Source organism: Eucyclogobius newberryi, unplaced genomic scaffold (genome assembly GCF_026437365.1).
Source record: "Eucyclogobius newberryi isolate DKJ021-1_F unplaced genomic scaffold, fEucNew1.0.hap1 SCAF_20, whole genome shotgun sequence".
NCBI classification, from domain to species: Eukaryota; Metazoa; Chordata; class Actinopteri; order Gobiiformes; family Gobiidae; genus Eucyclogobius; species Eucyclogobius newberryi.
The window spans coordinates 10,233,137-10,255,369 of NW_027315835.1; the positions used below are offsets into that span (position 1 = coordinate 10,233,137).

The 22,233-nt window shown below is 38.3% G+C and overlaps 1 protein-coding gene across 7 annotated transcripts in view; it reads left to right on the plus strand.

The window, feature by feature from the left end:
* The window catches only part of sdk2b (sidekick cell adhesion molecule 2b), a 565,983-nt gene that overhangs the window by 475,499 nt on the left and 68,251 nt on the right, over nucleotides 1–22,233 (plus strand). For all 7 annotated transcript variants that reach the window (XM_072455684.1, XM_072455687.1, XM_072455686.1 and 4 more), the window contains exons 21-29: nucleotides 1–192; nucleotides 8,215–8,336; nucleotides 8,478–8,587; nucleotides 9,906–10,056; nucleotides 12,251–12,488; nucleotides 15,402–15,517; nucleotides 15,625–15,814; nucleotides 16,937–17,035; nucleotides 18,524–18,718. In XM_072455684.1, the coding sequence (XP_072311785.1) occupies nucleotides 1–192; nucleotides 8,215–8,336; nucleotides 8,478–8,587; nucleotides 9,906–10,056; nucleotides 12,251–12,488; nucleotides 15,402–15,517; nucleotides 15,625–15,814; nucleotides 16,937–17,035; nucleotides 18,524–18,718 (1,413 nt within the window). The remainder of the gene's footprint in view (nucleotides 193–8,214; nucleotides 8,337–8,477; nucleotides 8,588–9,905; nucleotides 10,057–12,250; nucleotides 12,489–15,401; nucleotides 15,518–15,624; nucleotides 15,815–16,936; nucleotides 17,036–18,523; nucleotides 18,719–22,233) is intronic.

The following is a 22,233-nucleotide window of genomic DNA, read 5'->3' on the forward strand; positions in this document are numbered from 1 at the left end:
GCTATCGCATTTCCTGGGAGGAGTTCAACCGGACCAACACCAGAGTCACTCACTACATGCCCAACGTGACCCTGGAGTACCGAGTCACGGGGCTCACGGCGCTCACCACCTACACCATCGAAGTAGCCGGGATGACCTCCAAAGGGCAGGGCCAGCTCTCCTCGTCCACCATCTCCTCCGGGGTTCCACCTGGTCAGTAACACCACGGGCTATGCACCAGGCACGGAATAATTATATGAGCGGTCTGTGTCCATGGAGACAAACACACAAACTTGCATCACGTTCCAGGATAAACAATGCATTAGATTATTGTTGTTATTGCATCATTTTTTGTTTGAGATTTTGCATCATTACCTTTGCTTTGGCATTTCATGTTTTACAACTTAAAATAATATAATCATTGAAAAGTACACATAACTTTGACATGACAGTCAGGTGTTCTCTTTTGCGACACATCCACTGGTAACTGAGGGAATTACCACGATGGGTAAACAAAAAGCTAGCCATTAGCAACTTCCCCCGGCATGCTAATACAAGCGTGCAGTTGTGATGAATGCCATTTGACATCAGAAAGGCTCAGTACGAGTCCGACAATGATTTACGGACTTAAAAACAGCACTGGTGGTGGAGTGGATAGCGCTATGCTCGTTGCGTGGCTCGTTGAGAGAGTTCAAATTCAGCTATCGACCATTTTGCCGCATTACCTTCTCCGGTCTCATTACCATTTCACACTCCACTTTCCTGTCGAGTAAAGTATGTGGGCCAGAACATCTTTTAAACAAAATTGAGGCAGCAAGTTTTTGTGAGGCTTTGAGAAGGAGCAGAAAGACAACCTCGTAAACAGGATGAATGAAACAAGCGTGAATGAGGCTAAAAACAACACCTGGCATGTCTTTGAATACGGAAGGATGCTATAACACAAAACAGTTTCGCACAATATTTGTCCTTTAAATTAAAATTACTTTGCATGTACCTTATTATGTAATGTTGACTTTCAAAGCTCTATAAAATGTTCCACAGTATGACATTAAACGTATCTCGGTGTAGTGATTTTAGTGCATTCTAACTGGGAACGGGGCCACCTCTCCAAGTTTAATGCCGTACTGTGGAACATTACAAAAACGGTTATAAAGATCAGATATTCTGTGTTATAGGTGTTTAACAAGCTCTTCAATACCTCTGCTTTGGTATCTCATGTTTTAGAGCTTCAAATAATTACTTTATATAAGTCTGGCGTTTGCTCATCATAAATTGGTCAATCTACTGGCAGCAGAGGGAGTTACCATGGGGAAACAAACAAAAGCTAGCTAGTTTTAATGAAGGTGAACGGAGCAGGAGAACTCTGGATCTCTACCTTTGACGTAACACATCTGAGAAATTGGAAAAAAATTGTGTTTTTGTGAATTTCAGAGTGAGACCACCTTTTTTGACGAGGGAACAATCTCATAACAAAACCTCAAAAAGTAAATGTTGCATAATATGTAAGGAGGGTGCATGTAGTCATAATGTATTCCTGTATATTGGCAATAGATGCATACTTTATATTCATCTTACATCTTTGAATACTGCTAATATTTGACTTCCACCAACTGCGCCTCACTGGAGTTTCGTGGGCAACACTGTCAACTTCTGCCCCTTTTCTTACCTCCAGAACTGATCCTGCCAGCTCTGTTCTTATTCCCATGAGACATTTTATTCCTCATGTCTGCTCTAAGTTTAGTTCTGTGCAACTTAAAAAAAAAAAAAACAGACAGTTTTTTGGGACTTTATGTGTCAGCCGTCTTGTGTGATTTCCCATATCCTTCCGACCTATACATATAAACCCTACTTTATTGTCAATAAATCCCTCTCTTTCCGCCACAAGAACAGACAAAGTCGGACGTAAACCCTGTATAAGCACAAACATAGATGCGTTTTATTCTTTTCTCATGCGAATGTGTAGCAACCAGCTTTTCTTCAGCTGCATTATTGCGTAGAGGAGCTCCGATCGTGATTGGGTGATCTGAAAAATGGGCCGATCAGACGCACCGATCGCGCGATATATGCATCGATCACATTTCCCTCCAGGTAGATGATCTCTGAGTTAAGTCCGGATGTATCCAACGACACGGAGCAGCCGCGCGCTTCCGTAAACACGTACGGAACTACAAACTCAACCGCTAGTTTTATTAGAGGCTCCGAGCCAAATGTGTGAAGTGTGAAGTGACTGAGCCAAATGGTTTCCCTTCCCATCCACAGAACGCCACGGACGCCACTCGTTTACAGTCACTCGAACACTCTCGGTGACTCATTAAAAAGTGATGATTTCATGCGTGCTCGAAATGTAACAAGAGCAATGGCCTTGTGAAAGTTGCCACGTCTTATTTTGCTGAGAAATGTTGCGTTTTGAAGCTGTGCAGTTACTAAATAGCTGGCAAAAGTCGTGTTCGAAAGTGGTAATAGTCGTCCTCGCTGCTCTCTTCTGCATGTTTTTTCCCTCCTCAAACTGTCCAAACTGCACTAACCTCTCATTCACAACATGTACCGTATTTTCCGGACTATATATAAGTCGCACTGGAGTATAAGTCGCACCAGCCAAAAAATACATAATAGAGAAGAAAAAAAACATATGTAAGTTGTATTTGGAGTATGAAATGTGTGAAAAGTGTGAAAATAACAAATAATATCACATATAAGTCGCTCCGGAGTATAAGTATATAAGTATATAAATATAAGTTGGACCCCGGCCAAAACTATGAAAAAAGGTGAAGTTGTCTTGTGAGGATTATTGTGACAAAAAAACATTACTGACAAAAACAACAGTGACATTTTTCATTTACTTTCATTTTCATTGTCTCCCATTGTTGCTAAATTCAAGTTTGTCACCAGCTTTATGAAATCAAACTTTCTAAATGACAAAATAAAGTAAATGTGAGCAACAAGAGTACTTTAAAAGTAGATGTATTTTTTATTAACTCTGGAAAATGATCCTGATTATGTATTTCGTTTTAGTTCGCACGATTATAATGTGACCTAAATAATCATGAGTATGAAGTATATAAGTATAAATATAAGTATAAGTCGCACCCTGGCCAAAACTATGAAAAAAGGTGTGACTTATAGTGCGGAAAATACGGTAGTCCTGCACTATTAAGTACATTATATTCACTTTCTCACTCACACACGCCGCTCACGTTCTCCTTGCCACAGGTCATGTGATTCTGATATCTAGTGTCTGGCTGAGCTTCATGTCTCGATGGAGGAGAATGCATTTGATCCGACCTTTGAACTTACAGTGTTCCATATGATTCAATTAAATAATGAAACATCTTCAGGTGCAGATTTGACAGCGTTGTTGTTGTTTCCAGGTGAAAGCTTGTTTGTCGAGAGAGAAATTAACCAAAAAAATGAATAAAAAGCTGATTTTACCTGTAGCATATCCTCATTGTTGAAACTTCCCTAACATTTCATCCTAACAACGCCACATTTACTGAGTCGTGCCTTCACTTCCGGACGTGTAAATCGCCGTCGAGCCCGCGTGGCCTTTCAAAAAACAAAACGCCTAAGCGACTTCCCCTTTCGCCGCGCCGCACAATGGAGGCAGCTTTTTCCACATTAATTACCGCGCTCGCATCCAAAGTGTTTACATCTGTGAAAACCTGTGAAATGATAGGCTGCCGCATCGCCGGGCGCCGCTCGGAGTAATTACAGCCATTGTGCCCCGGCTCGCCACTGTACCCAAACAATTTAGCTAAAAGCCACCTACGTTATCAGTCATGCTAATGATTTACAGCTAGTCGTTTAACTGTATTGTGTATAATCTGCGTTTTGTCGTGTTTTAATACCTTCACAGTTAAGCAGCGGGGTGGTAAAATGATTACACCCATGGGAGCCGTTATAGTAAATTGGACTTCACGTGGAAACATTAATATCTACTGTTAGGATTTATTTGAGCTGTATCAGGGTATGCTTGATGTATGTAATTTTGAGTTAATGTTCACCCCAAGGAGGCATAAAGATGACAAATTGCAGATTCGCGACACGGTTTCATATGAAAGTTTAGATGCAAAGAAATACATATAAAATGTTGAAAAAATGCAGTTTGCAGTTTTGAAGATGCAATTTCCAGGTTTGTGTCCCGGGGATTTCCACAGCGACTAATCCCGCTCATTGTTTATCCGGCCCGAGTGTAAACAGTGACTATCAGATTGAATGGTATCTCTGGATAAGTGCAGAGTAATTGGCATTCTGCGCATTGTCTCTGTGCGTGTAGCGTCTTTTTTACTTTGGGAGATAATCTACTTTTGAAGTCTGGAGTGAGCGGAAAACAAAAAGAGGGGAATGAATGCGCGATTTTGAAAGCGAGTCAAGTCTGTGGTGTTGAGTGAAAGAGTCAAAGGGATTAGAAAATCAGATTCGGTGGTACAGTGGGAGTAGTGTAGTAGTAGTAGTAGTAGTAGTAGTAGTAGTGGTAGTAGTAGTAGTGGTAGTGGTAGTAGTAGTAGTAGTAGTAGTAGTAGTAGTAGTAGTAGTAGTAGTAGTAGTAGTAGTAGTAGTAGTAGTAGTAGTAGTAGTTAGGGATAGGATATCAAATTGTAGGATTATTGTGTTAAAAAAACATTACTGACAAAAACAACAGTAACATTTTTTCATTTACTTTCATTCTCATTGTCTTCAAATGTTACTAAATTCAAGTTTGTCACCAACTTTATGAAATCAAACTTTCTAAATGACAAAATAAAGTAAATGTGATCAACAAGAGTACTTTAAAAGTAGATGTAATTGTATTAACTCTGGAAAATGGTCCTAAAATGGTCCTGATTATGTATTTTGTTTTACTTCTTACGATTATAACTGAATAATCATGAGTATGGATTTACCCAATACTCTCGACATTATAGCAATCAATTAAATTTATTTTATTTTCTTGCAGGGCTGAATAAAAGTGTTGATTTTACCAGCAGAAAGCTAAAGGTCAAACAATGAAACGGTCATTGGTCAATAATAGAGAAGATTAACCAACGTTCACAGGAATTAAGCTAATTAATATGCGTAGTAGTAGTGTAGTAGATTTATTCAATACTTTTTTTTACTGCTCAATATTGTGTTCCCCAGTTTACTAAACAAAAATGAAAAGTTGAAAAAGTATGAAATTAAAACAGTCCAGTTTAGACACAATTCACAGTTAACTCCAACTACTACTACTACACTACCTTTACAACTAATACTACTACACTACCTTTACAACTACTACTACTACTACACTACCTTTTCAACTAATACTACTACACTACCTTTACAACTACTACTACTACACTACCTTTACAACTAATCCTACTACACTACCTTTACAACTACTACTACTACACTACCTTTACAACTAATACTACTACACTACCTTTACAACTACTACTACTACTACACTACCTTTTCAACTAATACTACTACACTACCTTTACAACTACTACTACTACACTACCTTTACAACTAATCCTACTACACTACCTTTACAACTACTACTACTACACTACCTTTACAACTAATACTACTACACTACCTTTACAACCAATACTACTACACTACCTTTACAACTAATACTACTACACGACCTTTACAACTAATACTACTACACTACCTTTACAACTAATACTACTACACTACCTTTACAACCAATACTACTACACTACCTTTACAACTAATACTACTACACAACCTTTACAACTAATACTACTACACTACCTTTACTACTACTACACTACCTTTACAACTAATACTACTACACTACCTTTACAACTAATACTACTACACTACCTTTACAACTAATACTACTACACTACCTTTACAACCAATACTACTACACTACCTTTACAACTAATACTACTACACTACCTTTACAACTAATACTACTACACTACCTTTACTACTACTACACTACCTTTACAACTAATATTACTACACTACCTTTACAACTAATACTACTACACGACCTTTACAACTAATACTACTACACTACCTCTACAACTAATACTACTACACTACCTTTACAACTAATACTACTACACTACCTTTACTACTACTACACTACCTTTACAACTAATATTACTACACTACCTTTACAACTAATACTACTACACGACCTTTACAACTAATATTACTACACTACCTTTACAACTAATACTACTACACGACCTTTACAACTAATACTACTACACTACCTTTACAACTAATACTACTACACTACCTTTACTACTACTACACTACCTTTACAACTAATATTACTACACTACCTTTACAACTAATACTACTACACTACCTTTACAACTAATACTACTACACTACCTTTACTACTACTACTACACTACCTTTACAACTAATACTACTACACTACCTCTACAACTAATACTACTACACTACCTTTACAACTAATACTACTACACTACCTTTACTACTACTACACTACCTTTACAACTAATACTACTACACTACCTTTACAACTAATACTACTAAACTACCTTTACTACTACTACACTACCTTTACAACTAATATTACTACACTACCTTTACAACTAATACTACTACACGACCTTTACAACTAATACTACTACACTACCTCTACAACTAATACTACTACACTACCTTTACAACTAATACTACTACACTACCTTTACTACTACTACACTACCTTTACAACTAATATTACTACACTACCTTTACAACTAATACTACTACACGACCTTTACAACTAATACTACTACACGACCTTTACAACTAATACTACTACACTACCTCTACAACTAATACTACTACACTACCTTTACTACTACTACACTACCTTTACAACTAATATTACTACACTACCTTTACAACTAATACTACTACACTACCTTTACTACTACTACACTACCTTTACAACTAATACTACTACACTACCTTTACTACTACTACACTATCTTTACAACTAATACTACTACACTACCTTTACAACTAATACTACTACACGACCTTTACAACTAATACTACTACACTACCTTTACAACTAATACTACTACACTACCTTTACTACTACTACACTACCTTTACAACTAATACTACTACACTACCTTTACTACTACTACACTATCTTTACAACTAATACTACTACACTACCTCTACAACTAATACTACTACACTTCCTTTACAACTAATACTACTACACTACCTTTACAACTAATACTACTACACTACCTCTACAACTAATACTCTTAATAATAATCTTTTCTTCTGTATCTTCCTGCGTTGCACCAATGAAATTTCCCCATGTGGGACAATAAAGGATTATCTTATCTTATCTTATCTTATTTCATAGAACAGAGTTTAATTAGTTCCTCTAGTTTTGGCCTGTCCATAGTATCCTAAATATTACTTTTCCCCCATAAAACTCTGAGCATGTCTGAGCGGTTTGCAGAAAGCGAGCAGATATGGGAACGAATCAATCTAAAAGTGATGTGTCCATCCCGGAGACGCCTGTCATGCTGCAATGTCAAATAAATATGGGAAGGAGTGTCTGGAATCCCTGCCAATGTGGTCCGATAAAGTTGGATTTGGCTGTTTTTTATTTGTATTTTTGTAATTTATTTATTTACTTTTTTATTTATGTGTTTGTTTTTTATTTGTATTTTATTTGTATTTTTGTTATTTATTAATGTACTTTTTTATTTATGTGTTTGTTTGTTTTTTATTTGTATTTTGTTTGCATTTTTGTTATTTATTTATTTATTTATTTACTTATTTATTTATGTGTTTGTTTGTTTTTTATTTTATTTGTATTTGTCTTATTTATTTATTTATGTGTTTGTTTGTTTTTTTCATTTTATTTGTATTTTTGTTATTTATTTATTTACTTATGTATTTATGTGTTTGTTTGTTTTTTATTTGTATTTTATTTGTATTTTTGTAATTTATTTATTTACTTATTTATTTATGTGTTTGTTTGTTTTTATTCATATTTTTGTAATTTCTTTGTGATTTTAATACATTTTTCCTGCTGTGTGAAGCACTTTGATTTGCCTTGTGTATGAAACGTGCTCCACAAATAAACTTGCCTTGCCTTTATGTGCATTGTCTGTCCGGCCACCAGGGAGCGCTGTTGTAAACGCATTCCCCTGCCTGAGCCCATGCGTCCTCTGCACACTGTATGCAGAGTTGAGTGTAACTTTTTTTCTCCCCCGCCCCCTTGTCCTCTGTGTGACTCCTCAGAGCTGCCCGGGCCCCCCACAAACATCGCCATCTCCAACACGGGCCCGCGCTCCGTCACCCTGCAGTTCAAGCCGGGATACGACGGCAAGACTTCCATTTCGCGCTGGCAGGTGGAGGCGCAGGTACGACTGTTCTGTGTTATTCTTATTCTTATTCAGCCTCGCACAGCACAGCCGTCTGAACTGTGCCACCCCGTTGTCTTTGGATCATATTTACATGCTTTTGATATTGTGTGTGTGTGTGTTTTTTTTTTGTTTTTAAAGGTGGGCGCGACAGGAGAGAACGACGACTGGATTCTGGTGCACCAGGTTTCAAATGAACCGGAGGCGCGGTCCCTGGTGGTCCCGGGCCTCAATCCGTTCACGTTTTACAGGTGATTATGTGGTTGATTAAACAAGAGGTTCCACAGTAGAATTAAAATGTACAAATGAAGTTAAAACAGACATATATACGAATCAAGGCCTTATGAATGATTATATTAAGCGTATTTGACCTCTTAACCTTATCGGAACATAACTGGAGCACATGTGGAGTTTTCTTAGGGTGCGTCCACATTCGTTTTGACTTGGTCCTGGTTTGAATCCAGTTTAGTCCTGATGTAAATTCGGTTTGATCCCATTCTGAGCCGGCTCTAGGCAACTCGGTGCTCTTGACAATGCACTTAAGAAGACTTTTTCTTCTCGTTTTTGCACATTTTGTATCAAACTGTAACATATAGATCAATCTTTTACATTCTGTTCATTATAAAAAAAAACAATATTGATCTAAAAACGCTCTGATAATAGAATGTTGTGTTGTTTTTTTTTAACTTCCTGTTCAAAACCCCATGCCTACACAGTGGCATTTCACCATACCGGCTCGCAGATAATGTTTACACGTGTTTGTACTTCCAATACAGCGCTGTGGGGGGAGATGGGGGGTAGGTGAAGACAGGCATGCATCAGCTAAACAAAATACAACTTTGAATATGGTCATAACGCAGACAAGTCAATAAAAACTTGATTAAAATGAGCTCTTTTCGACTCACGCCCGAAGCAGTCAAGAGCAGCTCCCGCCACGTGAACACAAACATATACAAATTACTGAATATACTGTTAAAATAGCCTTTCCCAATACACAATATTACCCCGGAAACCCAGTGGCATTTTTCAGCTTCAGCCCACTCATTACTTTCCCAATAAAGTGCCTGCTAATACAAAATAAAAGGAACAACCCGCTTACACAGCAGCGAGGTGTATTCCTACATCAGTGTATCCCAGGAGCGCTTTCTGTTTTTCTTCCATATCCGCCCAACTCACACCCTGTGATCCCGACTCAAGCCTATAATGACGTGATTATTTTTACAGCAAGCGCAGGAGTTTTCATCTTGTAGCCGGGGCACTTGTTTTCCCTAATCAGATTCAAGATCGCCAATTAACATTGCACTAAAAGCCGCCTCCCTCCAGACTAACGCCGGGAGACTGCAACTTTTACATTTGACTAAATCGTTCTTGTCGGATTTAGGATGTCCTCACGTAAGCTCTAAACATTCATAATAGTGTTCGTATCCCTGTCTCTGATCTGCAGTTCAAGCCCGGTAAGCTCCACGTAAAGCGGCGCGCGGCGTTTTAAGACGTGCCAGGTTCACGTCTTGTTTCGTTCTGTTTGGGGGATTTTTCATCATCTGCTGCTTGTTACGTTTTTTTTTCCAGATTCAGGATGCGGCAGGTGAATATAGTGGGAAGCAGCCCCCCGAGTCAGCCCTCCAGGAAAATCCAGACGCTCCCGGCCCCTCCGGACATGCCGCCCGCCAACGTGACGCTGAGGACGGCCAGCGAGACCAGTCTGTGGCTGCGCTGGATGGTGAGAGCGCTGCAAATCTCGACAGATACGTGTCGGTTTAAAGGTGCACTTTGCTCCGATGCGTCCGCGCAAAGGGTGTTTGTCACGGTAAAACACAGGCAAAATACATCTAATGCGATTCATTAGTTTCATTCTTTAAACATGTATATTTTCAGTTAAATATGAGCAGAAATTGAAAGAAAACACAACACTTAACTGCTGATAAACCTGGGCAAACAAATGTGTAGAAAAACTTTGACGCTGTTTGGTGACTGGCAGGTATGATTTTGTTTAATTTTTTTTCTTGAATTAACCTTTATTTAATCAGGTAATAACCCATTGAAATCGAGACCTCACACAATTTTGTTTCTGTCTGAATTAAATGTCATGAAACTTTCTTTGCAAACTCTTTTTTTTTAACTCAAATGAATGTCAAACTCGAGGCTACTGAGTTTTTGGCTTGAAATCAAATAATGAAAACACAGTCATGCTAACAAACTAGCATGATTGATGCAAATGTGGTAAATGACAGCGTTGCCTCTCCGCTGATCTGATCCGTAACTTAGCCCGGTGGGCATCACTTCATTGGTTGTCTTCGTGTTTTTGTTACTATCTAAAATAAATGTCACAAAACTGTCTTTGCAAACTCTTTTTAATTAAATGTAAAAATATAGTAATGCTAACAAACTAGCACGATTGATGCAAATGTGGTAAATGACAGCGTTGCCTCTCCGCTGATCTGATCCGTAACTAGACCCGGTGGCGCCACTTCATTGGTTGTCTTCGTGCTTTTGTTACTATTTAAAATAAATGTCACAAAACTGTCTTTGCAAACTCTTTTTAACTAAAATGAATGTTAAAATATAGTAATGCTAACAAACTAGCATGATTGACGCAAATTTTGGTAAATGCCTAAAGTTGCCTCTCCGCTGATCTGATCCGTAACTTAGCCTGGTGGCGTCACTTCATTGGTTGTCTTTGTGTTTTTGTTTCTGTCTAAAATAAATGTCACAAAACTGTCTTCGCAAACTCTTTTTAACTAAAATGAATGTCAAAATATAGTAATACTAACAAACTAGCACGATTGACGCAAATTTGGTAAATTGAGGAACGACAGGATCGCCTCTCCGCTGATCTGATCCGTAACTTGGCCCGGTGGCGACACTTAATTGGTTGTCCGTGGTGGAGATGGCGAAGTTTAATGCCACACAGTGAAACATTCCGCTTTGACTGTCAAAAAACAAAGTCGAGTTGTAGTAGTGGGAAAATATGTATCGCAAAAAGTATATTACAAACACAAAGGCAATAGTATTATATATACATTAGTAAAGTTTTGTTTGAGCAATGACAATATTAATTCACACAGAAAAGCTACAGAAGCACATCAAAAACTCCAGAAATACCTCAAAACTGAATGTAATTTGTTAATATGTATTGATGTTGTTGCTGTTATATCAGTGATGGATTAGGAACAACAGATTTTATACAGATTTTTGTGTTAATTGTGGTTTATACATCACATTTTCCAGCTTTTGTGACATCAACAAACGACAAATCATTGTGGGAAAGCAGCTCATCTCACGCCTTTCGTTTTAACCACACGTCAATCTGGTTTTTAATGTTTGAGTCACTACATAATGTTGAGATAAGACTCATTATAGATCTAAACTTTACACTTGATCTGTCCCACATGTGCACACATTTAAATAACGTTTTCAGGTCAAATATAGAACAAAATTTAGATAATACACAAATAAATGTACTGTATTTATAATGCATCTACTTTTAAATCAGATATATATGTTTCCAATGTAAACTTCAATCACACAAGTGTTGGCGGCTTCTTTGTTTTCTATGGTGACAACTTCAAATTGTAAATAGTAGAATAAATGTGAGATAATTTGGGAAATGTGGTGGGACAGACATGATAAAATTGGGCTTATAGACTTTAATGTACCTTAAAACGTAGTTCGAGAGTTGGAATAGCAACAGTTCACATCGTATGACAACCCAGAATGACAGTTTTTGAGTTTTTTCTTGTTTTCTATGTGAATATTACTATGATATAATATTCTTGTGGCACCCGTGACAAGGTGGGACATTGTCTAAATATGTGGGACGAGGGAGAGAAGCTGAAATTGCTTTGTCTTTATTATTCATGCACCTTTTTGAATGCGAAATGACCAGTGCTCGCTTCGGTTTTCCCGTTCCGCAGCCTTTGCCCGAATGGGAGTACAACGGAAACCCGGAGCTGGTGGGATACAGGATCCAGTACTCGCGGGCGGGGTCGCAGGGCCGCGCTTTGACCCATGTCATCGCCGACCGCCTAGAGAGAGAGTTCACCATCGAGGACCTGGAGGAGTGGACCGAGTACGAGGTCCGGGTCCAGGCCATCAACGGCATCGGGACGGGACCCTGGAGCCAGCCGGTCCGGGGCCGAACCAGAGAGTCCGGTAAGACATTCTCAAAAGTTTACTTGAAAATAGTGGGGAAACAACAGGGTACGCCTTCATTGAATGTATTACTAACTTTGAAGTGAGTAAAAGTTATAAAAATAATAATAACACCTCAAAATGTACTCAAGCAAAGCAAAAATAATGTTTTTAAAGTGTACTGCAAATAAAAGAATATAAGTATCAGTTCTTCATTGGTACTACAATAACTACTAATACTGCTGCTACTTCCAGTATAGTTCCTCCTTCTTTGTCAAAAATAGAGTTGAGTGTATGTCCCCCCCCCCAAAAAAAAAAAATCACCAATATTTTTGTAAATTGTTTGAGCAAAATCAGTGTTTATTTATTTTATTTATTTTATTTATTTTATTTATTTTATTTATTTTATTTATTTTATTTCATAACATACAAGATACATTATCAGTGACTTTACACGTTACACAAAGAATGAATGAAAATGATATCATCTGCCCCTAACACTGATATTTTAAAACACATTACTAACATCACTAACGCCAACACTATTATAGCTAAACTTTTATTAGCCAAAAACTAACTTCATTACAAACAAATAGTTCATTAAGAATCATTCAGACTTAGTAAATACTTAATCATTGCCTCTAGTCCTAACCCCTTAATTAAGTAGTTAATAAACCTGAATTAGTCTAAATCAACTCATTATGAATCTAGTCTTTGTCCCTGCTTTATTGGGACAAATTAAAGCGTAGTTATTTTAAAGTAGTACCACTGTAGCAGCGTAGTAGTAGTAGTAACTCTCCACAACTTCATCTTTAACTTGAGCGAGTACAATCCTTGAAACTAACATTTATAAATGAGGTGTTACCAACTGCAAACAGTCACACACCAACTCCTGAATTATCGCCAAAAGCACTTCCACAAAGTTTAAAAAAGAAAAAAAAAACACCTTAATACTTTCCTAACACCTTGGTCTGTCTAAATTATGACTCATATCTTTTAGACTGGGCCATATGTTTTATTCATGACTGTGTGGACCTTCGCCGTTGGTTTACTGGAGCTTTTTCAACAGCCTCGTTTCAATTTTTTTCTCCTTGGTGCCAGACGCCGCGAGTTGAAAGAAATGGAAGCGGTGATGAAATTAGGAACACATGGATACGAAAGTTTGAATTCCGATCCATTTTCCCCCCTCTTTGCATGCGTTATGTGGAAAGATGAGCGTCCGAGCAAAGAAAGAGCCTATTTTTTCAGTCATTTTTCAGCACAATACCAGACGGGGACATCAGATACTGTGCAAACAAAGTCGGCTTCTCCAGCAGATGGTAGATTTGCTATAACTTAAGCAAATGTTTAAACGTGTAGGTGGATAGAAAGTTATTCAGGAGTGGGCAGCGTATGGGTTATTTAAGTGGTGTCTTTGTGGCTAAATTACTGCAAACTACAGCTAAGAAAACTTGCTAATGAACACATTTGTTAAAGCTCGACGTTGTTAATGTTGGAAGTGACAGAAGCAGTTGTAGGAGTATTCGGGGTGAATATGGTCGCACTAAAATGTGTTTGGATGTGTTATTACTTTCCCTGGAAAGTATTCATAGTCTGGCATTACGTGTATCCATCTTGCGCTAAATGTTTTCGTTGCAAAAAATTTAAAATAATCATAAAATTCGTTCTTGTGAGTCAGCTCGACCAACCAGTGACTAGAGCGGGAATTACAGAGAATCACAACATTCGATGCGATACACGATACACGGCTCACGATACGCAGCTCGCGATACGATAATATCACGATTTTGCAATACATGTGATAATCAATGTATTGCTCACGATATTCTACAATATATCTTATAAAACGCATTTTAACAACATTTTTCTTTGTTAAACCACGACCTGCACAAAGTTGTAGTGCGGTCACAAAATAATGATATCAAAAATGATTCATGGCGATATATCGATACAGCAGCCCACGATATCGATCCTGTATCACCAAATGTATCACCGTACTTCACAGATCTCATTTATGAAGCGTGTGTACAAACAAAAATGTTACGTAAGCGACTTTCCACATTTGTGATTTTGGGGTTTTTGTCGTTGAAGTAGTAGTTTACTTAAGTCATACATTTTGATATACTGTATTTTCCGGATTATAAATTGCACTGGATATTTGATAAAATCCAAGACCAAGAACAGACATTTAATCTTGAAATGCAGTTTAAAATAATAACAGATGAGAGAACATGGTGAATAGGTGTACGTATGCTAACGCTAACACCTTCAGCTACATAAGATAAGATAAGATAAGATAATCCTTTATTGTCCCACATGGGGAAATTTCATTGGTGCAACGCAGGTAGATACAGAGGTAGATACAGAAGAACAGATCACTTATAGGAAGTCTGAAAAACACTTTCAGTAGAAGATCTCCTATAATGACATGAGGCACAGACAGAACTGTGGTAAGTGTCTGGTATGTTAACGTAACATATTAACAGTTATTCAGAGAACTATAGCATAAAGAACATGCTAACAAGTTTACCAAAGCATCAGTTTTACCCCAAATCACTAAATCCATTGAATTCTTCTTCCTCTGTGTCACTTCTAAACAACTCCACAAACTCCAGAGGAAGAGGAAGTGCAGATTCTTCTTCTGCGTCGCTTAGAGCCCAGAGCGCCCTCTTGTGGTTGTCAGTGTGAAAATAATCAACATGTGAAATGCGATTGCCAGTGTGAAAATAACGAATAATATCAGATATAAGTCGCTCTGGAGTAGAAGTCGCACCACGGCCAAAACTATGTAAAAAACGTATCGGAAAATACTGTATTTGCCTTGTATCTCTTTGCGAATAGACGGTAAGAACTTATGTTACTCCCTTCTCCTTCACCCCGACAAAGAAAACCCTGGCATCCGAAAGCGTAACTCATCTCCTCTTTGTTCACCAGTCCCCTCCTGCGGTCCGATCAACGTGTCTGCCTTCGCCACTACATCCAGCAGCATCCTGGTGCGATGGTTCGAAGTCCCCGAACCCGACAGAAACGGCCTCATCCTGGGCTATAAGGTCTGTGTACGAAGCCTACCGCTAAACAACTTTTAATTAGCCTCGGAGACGTCGCTTACCAATATTCTGTCACCTTTTTTGACTATGTTCTTGCTCTTCGCTGCCAGCTGGTGTACAAAGAGAAGGATTCGGATAACGGGGTGCATTTCTGGACAGTGGAAGGTAATGCCACCCACAGCGTTCAGCTCACCGGACTCGGGAAATACGTCCTCTACGAGATACAAGTCCAGGCGTTCACGCGGATCGGCGACGGACGGCCGAGCTCTCCGCCCATTCTCGAGCGGACGCTGGACGACGGTAGGCGGACATGAAGTCGCATTTGTTTTTTAAGATGTGTGGACAGTGGATTCATTCAGCTTTGACATGTTTTAAGGTAGTTTAGTATCTACAGTTCATCTTAGTTAGATAGTTAAGGGATTTGTTATTTCAGAGTTATTTGTATATTTGTCACACATATTCATCTTTCTGACAGTTTTGTTTGGTTTTGTTTATCAAGAATGAGAAGGAAATGTAATGTACAAATGTTTCTCAAATTGATATTCCAGTGAAATGCGTGCAGTACAGTACTCGTGAGCTCCAAACCCTGACTCAGAGAATTTGCTGCATGTCCTTCCCTGCTCTCGCATCCCCATTTCTCGCTGGGCTGTTCTGTCTAGTAGAGCCTACAGGCCAAAAAACATCCTTTTAAAAACAGTATTTGCATTTTTATTTGCATTTTTCATCCATATTGGTAAAGAAAAAGACAAATGTAGTGAGCTATTTATGTACAAACTTTAGAACATTCTCCAATCAGGCTGAACCATGTTGTAAAGATATTTTATTCAGACTAGCATTGCGATTTCGTGATTTATGTTTTGATTATTCTGCTCAAAGTAGATCCCATTTTAAACATTTTAAGCATAACTGAAATCTGAACTGCTAAACTAATTCAAGAAGCATTTCAGAACATGTTTATAGAGCTCTAAACATGAGGGTTAGCAGCTTTTCCTTTCTTTTTTTAACATAAAAAGACAGGATATATTGTGGTTTGTCAAGGAAATTATGATAAATAATGACAATCCTTGGAATTTGCCTGTTAATTAATTCAATTTCTTTGTGATACACATGTTTTTTGCTACTATTCTCTTTGGAAATAGAAATGTTTTATGCATTCCTGCTCGGCACAGTGACTAAACCGCTAACGTTCTCGTGCTATGCTCTGATATTACATGCAAAGCGTCTGTCACCTTGTATAACGACGATTAGTATTCATTACCCGCTTTGTTTGATGAGCAAGAATTCCTCCATTGACGATACATCACATCTGCAAATGTTGCTAATCTCTCCCTTGAAACCACCTTTTTTTTACCCAAACACGAAAAATGTTCCTCGCTACAACTAAGTGACTTTAACATTTTCCCCCCCCTTGCTCTCCCTCAGTGCCTGGGCCTCCGGTGGGGATCCTGTTTCCCGAAGTGCGGACCACTTCAGTGCGGCTCATTTGGCAGTCCCCGTCACAACCCAATGGCATTATTCTCGGTATGCGGCGTTCACGGTCATTATACTGCGATTTTTTTTACATTCGAACTGTCGCGCTCTTAAAACTCTCGCTTATTGGACGTTAACGCAACCCTCGGCCCATTGGTGCGATTTGTGTCGATTTTACGAGGAGGTGTGAAATTATCAGGTCAGTCTCGGTACAAGCCGCGGTTTTCACTGTTCAGCAAAGCAAATCTGTTTATTATGCCGTACAGACTGTAGATTGCAGTGCGGTTCTGTCAAAGGTAAGACTTTTGTAACGTTTATAGCACTTATAATGCAGTGATCGACGTTCGGGGCAAAGTACTGCGTCGATTATAGAGGCGCTAAAGTGATCGTTTCTGATAATAGAAGCCGTGTGTAGCTCGCGTTCACACTTGAACATTCACCACATCCAATTTGGGATTAAAACAGGACTAAACTCGACACTAAACATGGACTAGATCAGGATTTAACAAGGATTCGACAAACCTTGTCCACATCAGGGTTAAAATGGGCGGTAACGCTATAAAACTACACTTATTCTTGCCTTAGATAAGCATGAATAAAGAGTTAATTCATAGTGAAGAAATAGTTTATTAAGAATGATTTGAGCTTAGTAACTACTTAACTGATACTCAAAAATTTAGAGTATCAGTTAAGTAGTTACTAAGCTCTAGATTCAGATTTTGATTCAGGCTTAGCAACTGCTTAATTAAGGTTAGGAATTAGATTTAGAGTCTAAATCTAATTAATTAAGTAGTTGCTAAGCCTGAATTATGCGTAATAAACTGTATGTTCATTAGGAATTAACTTTGTTCATGCTTTGTTAAGGCAAATTCATGTAAAGTTATTATAAAGTGGTTCCAGATGGGCTAAATTATAGGATCAAATTATAATAAGTGTGAATCAGAATTAGAATTATAAAAAGGCTGTAGGTGAACAAAATTTACAAACTAGGACTTTGCTTCTGTGATGAGACGTAACATACAAAAAGATAAATAATAATCGTAAAATATAAAAATAAGATAAGACAGCCTTTATTTTTTTCCACAATGGGGAAATTCCACTGTTGCAACATTAGTTAAGATAAGATATTCCTTTATTGTCCCACATGGGGAAATTTCATTGGTGCAACGCAGGTAGATACAGAGGTAGATACAGAAGAACAGATCACTTATAGGAAGTGAAACAGAAACAGATTAGAAGAAGTATAATAATAAAGAAACAGATAATCTTGTTTAAAAAAAAAAAAAACGATTAAAAAACAAATTAAAAAAATAAAAAAAACGATTAAAAAACCTCTTATACTCTTAATAAAAAATAACATTCTTATACAAACATGAACCAAGACTAGAACTGGACAATACCAAGTCCACATCAGACCCAAAGTGTATATTAGCAAATACACCCACATAATAAAAAAGATCAACTTCAAAGTGACCTGTTTATGTATTCTGCAACTTAAACTGCTCATAAACGTGTGAATGTTCCGTATGTCCCGTCCAGCCTATCAGATCACGTACCACCTGAACTCCTCAAACAGTAACGGAGCCACGGTGGACGTCCTGAACCCCAGCGCTCGCCAGTACACCGTCACCTCGCTCAAGCCCGAGTCCGTCTACGTGTTTCGAATCACGGCCCAGACGCGCAAAGGCTGGGGAGAGTCTGCGGAGGCGCTGGTCGTCACCACGGAGAAGAGAGGTAATAACACTGTAGTAACACTGTAATAACACTGTAATAACACTGTAATAACACTGTAGTGAGGCGTGGTTAGCAAGGCAAGTTTATTTGTAGAGCACATTTCATACACAAGGCAATTCAAAGTGCTTCACACAGCAGGAAAAATGCATTCAAATCACAAAGAAATTACAGAAACAGAAATACAATAAAATTAACTAAATTAAAAATTATCAATCCAACTGATTTTCTAAACTAATAAAATCACAAACAAAAGAGAAGAGTGCAAAGAAAAAATCCTTTCAGTCATATGCGCAGCTAAACAAAACTGTTTTTAGCTTAGATTTGAACATTGTCAGAGTAGAAGCCTGTCTCACATCTTCAGGAAGACTGTTCCAGATTTTAGCTGCATAAAACTGAAACGCAGATTCCCCATGTTTAGTCCTGACTCTGGGCACCAGCAGGAGGCCGGTCCCTGAGGTCCTCAGAGTCCGAGATGGTTCATATGGCACTAACATATCCAAGATGTACTTTGGTGCTAGGCCATGGAGAGACTTGTACACAAGCAGAGCTGCTTTAAAGTCTATTCTCTGAGCCACAGGAGCCAGTGCAGAGACCTGAGAACAGGACTAATGTGATCATACTTCCTGGTTCTGGTTAGGACCCGAGCAGCAGCGTTCTGGATGTACTGCAGCTGTTTTACAACTCGTTTGGAGAGGCCAGTGAGCAGGCCGTTACAGTAGTCTAATCTACTGGAGACAAACGCGTGGATAAGTCTCTCTAAATCTGGTTTTGACACTATATTTTTGATTTTGGCAATGTTTTTTAGATGGTAAAAAGCTGCTGATGTTATTGATTTGATGTGGCAATTAAAGTTCAAGTCTGAGTCCATTATTACCCCCAGATTTCTAATTTGGTTTGTAGGTTTTAGAGCGAGACTCTGGAGGTGACCGCTAACACTTTCTCTTTGTTTCTGTGGGCCAAAAACAATTATTTCAGTCTTGTCTGAGTTCAGCTGGAGAAAGTTGTTTTGCATCCACAAACTGATCTGTTGGATGCAGTGACAGAGTGAATCTACTGGTCCATAGTCACCTGCCGATAGTGAAACATGAGTGTCGTCTGCATAATTGTGATAGGACACATTTTCACTGCGTATCAACTGACCCAACGGCAGCATGTAGAGGTTGAACAGAAGGGGACCCAGGACTGACCCTTGGGGCACTCCACAGGTCAGGGTCATGTGGTCTGAGACACAGCTACCAATTTCAACAAAGTACTTCCTGTCTTCCAGATAGGACCTTAACCAGTTTAGGGCAGTGCCAGTGATGCCTACCCAGTCCTCTAGTCTCTGTAAGAGGATCCCATGATCGACAGTGTCAAAAGCAGCACTCAGATCTAACAGAATTAAGACTGAGGCTTTGCCCGTGTCAGTGTTCAGGCGGATGTCATTTGTCACCTTGACAAGAGCAGTCTCAGTGCTGTGATGAGGTCTAAAACCTGACTGAAAAACATCAAATGAGTTGTTTATTAAGAGGAAATCTGTGAGCTGTTGGTAAACAACCTTTTCAAGGACTTTGCCCAAAAATGGCAGATTAGAGATGGGCCGGTAATGACTCAGTACTGCGGCATCAAGACTGCTCTTCTTTAGGAGAGGCTTTATGACCGCAGTTTTCAAAGACATTGGGAATGTTCCAGATTGAAGCGACATGTTAACTATGTGAGTGAATGGTGCTAACAAACTGTTCAGCACAGACTTTAGAAATTTGGTGGGTAACACATCAAGGCAGCATGTAGATGAACTCAGACTGGTGATGATCTCATGGACAGTTTTGTCAGTTACTGGTGCAAAGTGAGTTAGCTCTAAGTGTCTTGGTGGTTTTAGGGTAATTTTTTGCATTGTGGGATTTATAGCATTTTTAATGCCCTGAACTTTGTCATTAAAGAATAATGCAAACTCATCACACTTGGATGTGGAAATGAGTTCTAACGGCAGCTGAGCTGGAGGGTTTGTTCATCTGTTTACTGTGGCAAACAGGACACGCGAGTTGTTACTGCAGCTTCCAATTATTTCAGAAAAATATCTTTCCCTAGTTCTACATAAGATTAGGTTGTACATGTTCAGCTTTTCTTTGTAAATCTCTTTTTGAACCTGGAGCTTTGACTTGCGCCATTTCCGTTCGGCCCTGCGGCACTCCCTTTTCTGTGCCCTGACCGAATCATCATTTCTCCACGGCGCCTTCTGCTTATTTTAACCATTTTAGCCTTTATAGGGGCGATGGTGTCCAGAACATTCAAAACACTAGATGTAACAGAGTTCAACAAATCATTTACATTAGAACATGAGACATTTTCAAAGTTTATCATTTCCATAAACAGTGCACCTGTGCCATCACTTATGTGTCTCCTCTGAACAACTGCAGGACCAACCGGAGGTTTGGGAGAAACAGACAGGTCAAAGAAGACACAGAAATGATCAGACAGAGCAACATCGATCACATTAACATTTGAAATATTTACCCCCTTTGTAATTATGAGATCTAGAGTGTGTGGGGTTAGCGTTGCTGTTTATAGAGTTACAGCGAGGATTGTGTTCACACGTCTCCAATACTTTGTCACCAGTTTCAGATGGATGTGATTGACAAGAAGGGTTGTCATGATTTCAAAATTTGAGTCTTTCCTTCTTGTTTTCTTATCACATTAACGCTCCTCCTGCTTTATGAAATCAAACTTTCTGAATGATAAATAAGACAAAAAAAACGCTTTATATTTAGGTTTACTGTTTTGAGGAAAGGCTGAGCAGAAATAACTTAATTTACCTTCTAAAATGTGTTTTAATTGAACTAAAAAAAGACTTACTTCAGCTCAAACATTTTCACTTTTCTACTAAATTAATTTTTTATATTTTTTTTAAATCTGCTAAAAATGTCACGATTATAATTTTTTAGTCCGTGCAATTATTATATTGTGACCTAAATCATCACGATTATCGATTAACCTAATAATCTTGACATCCCTATTGACAAGTAGATTAGCCAATCAGGAATAAGCGTGGTCCATCTGTATCAACTAGGGGGAAAAAGAACGGAAAAAAATATCACACAGGACTGAAAAACCCTCACAAATCTGAGGTGAAAGAAGTTTGATTTTGACTAATGTGATTGCACAATTCTGTCTGAGTTTAGCAGATACAGATATCATCACGTCGAAGGCTTACAATTTTTATTTAGCATTGTTTTCAAAAGCCAATATATATTTTTACCGCAATAAAAATACTATTCTAAATACGTATGACAGGTTTTTACGATGTTCTAATTTTGACTTTATTTGGTGTATTAGTGTATTTCTATCATATAAATGAAAGTTTTACACCAATCAAGTAGGTATTTGTAGAGAAAAGTTGAAAAATCTGTAGAACAATGACAGGAAGTGACATCACACTAGGGATGCTCATTCGACTCAAAGCTTATGGATAATTTACGCAAATAAACTACTTTTTTGATCCTCTGAACATAATTAAACAAAACAAAGTCGCTCTCATA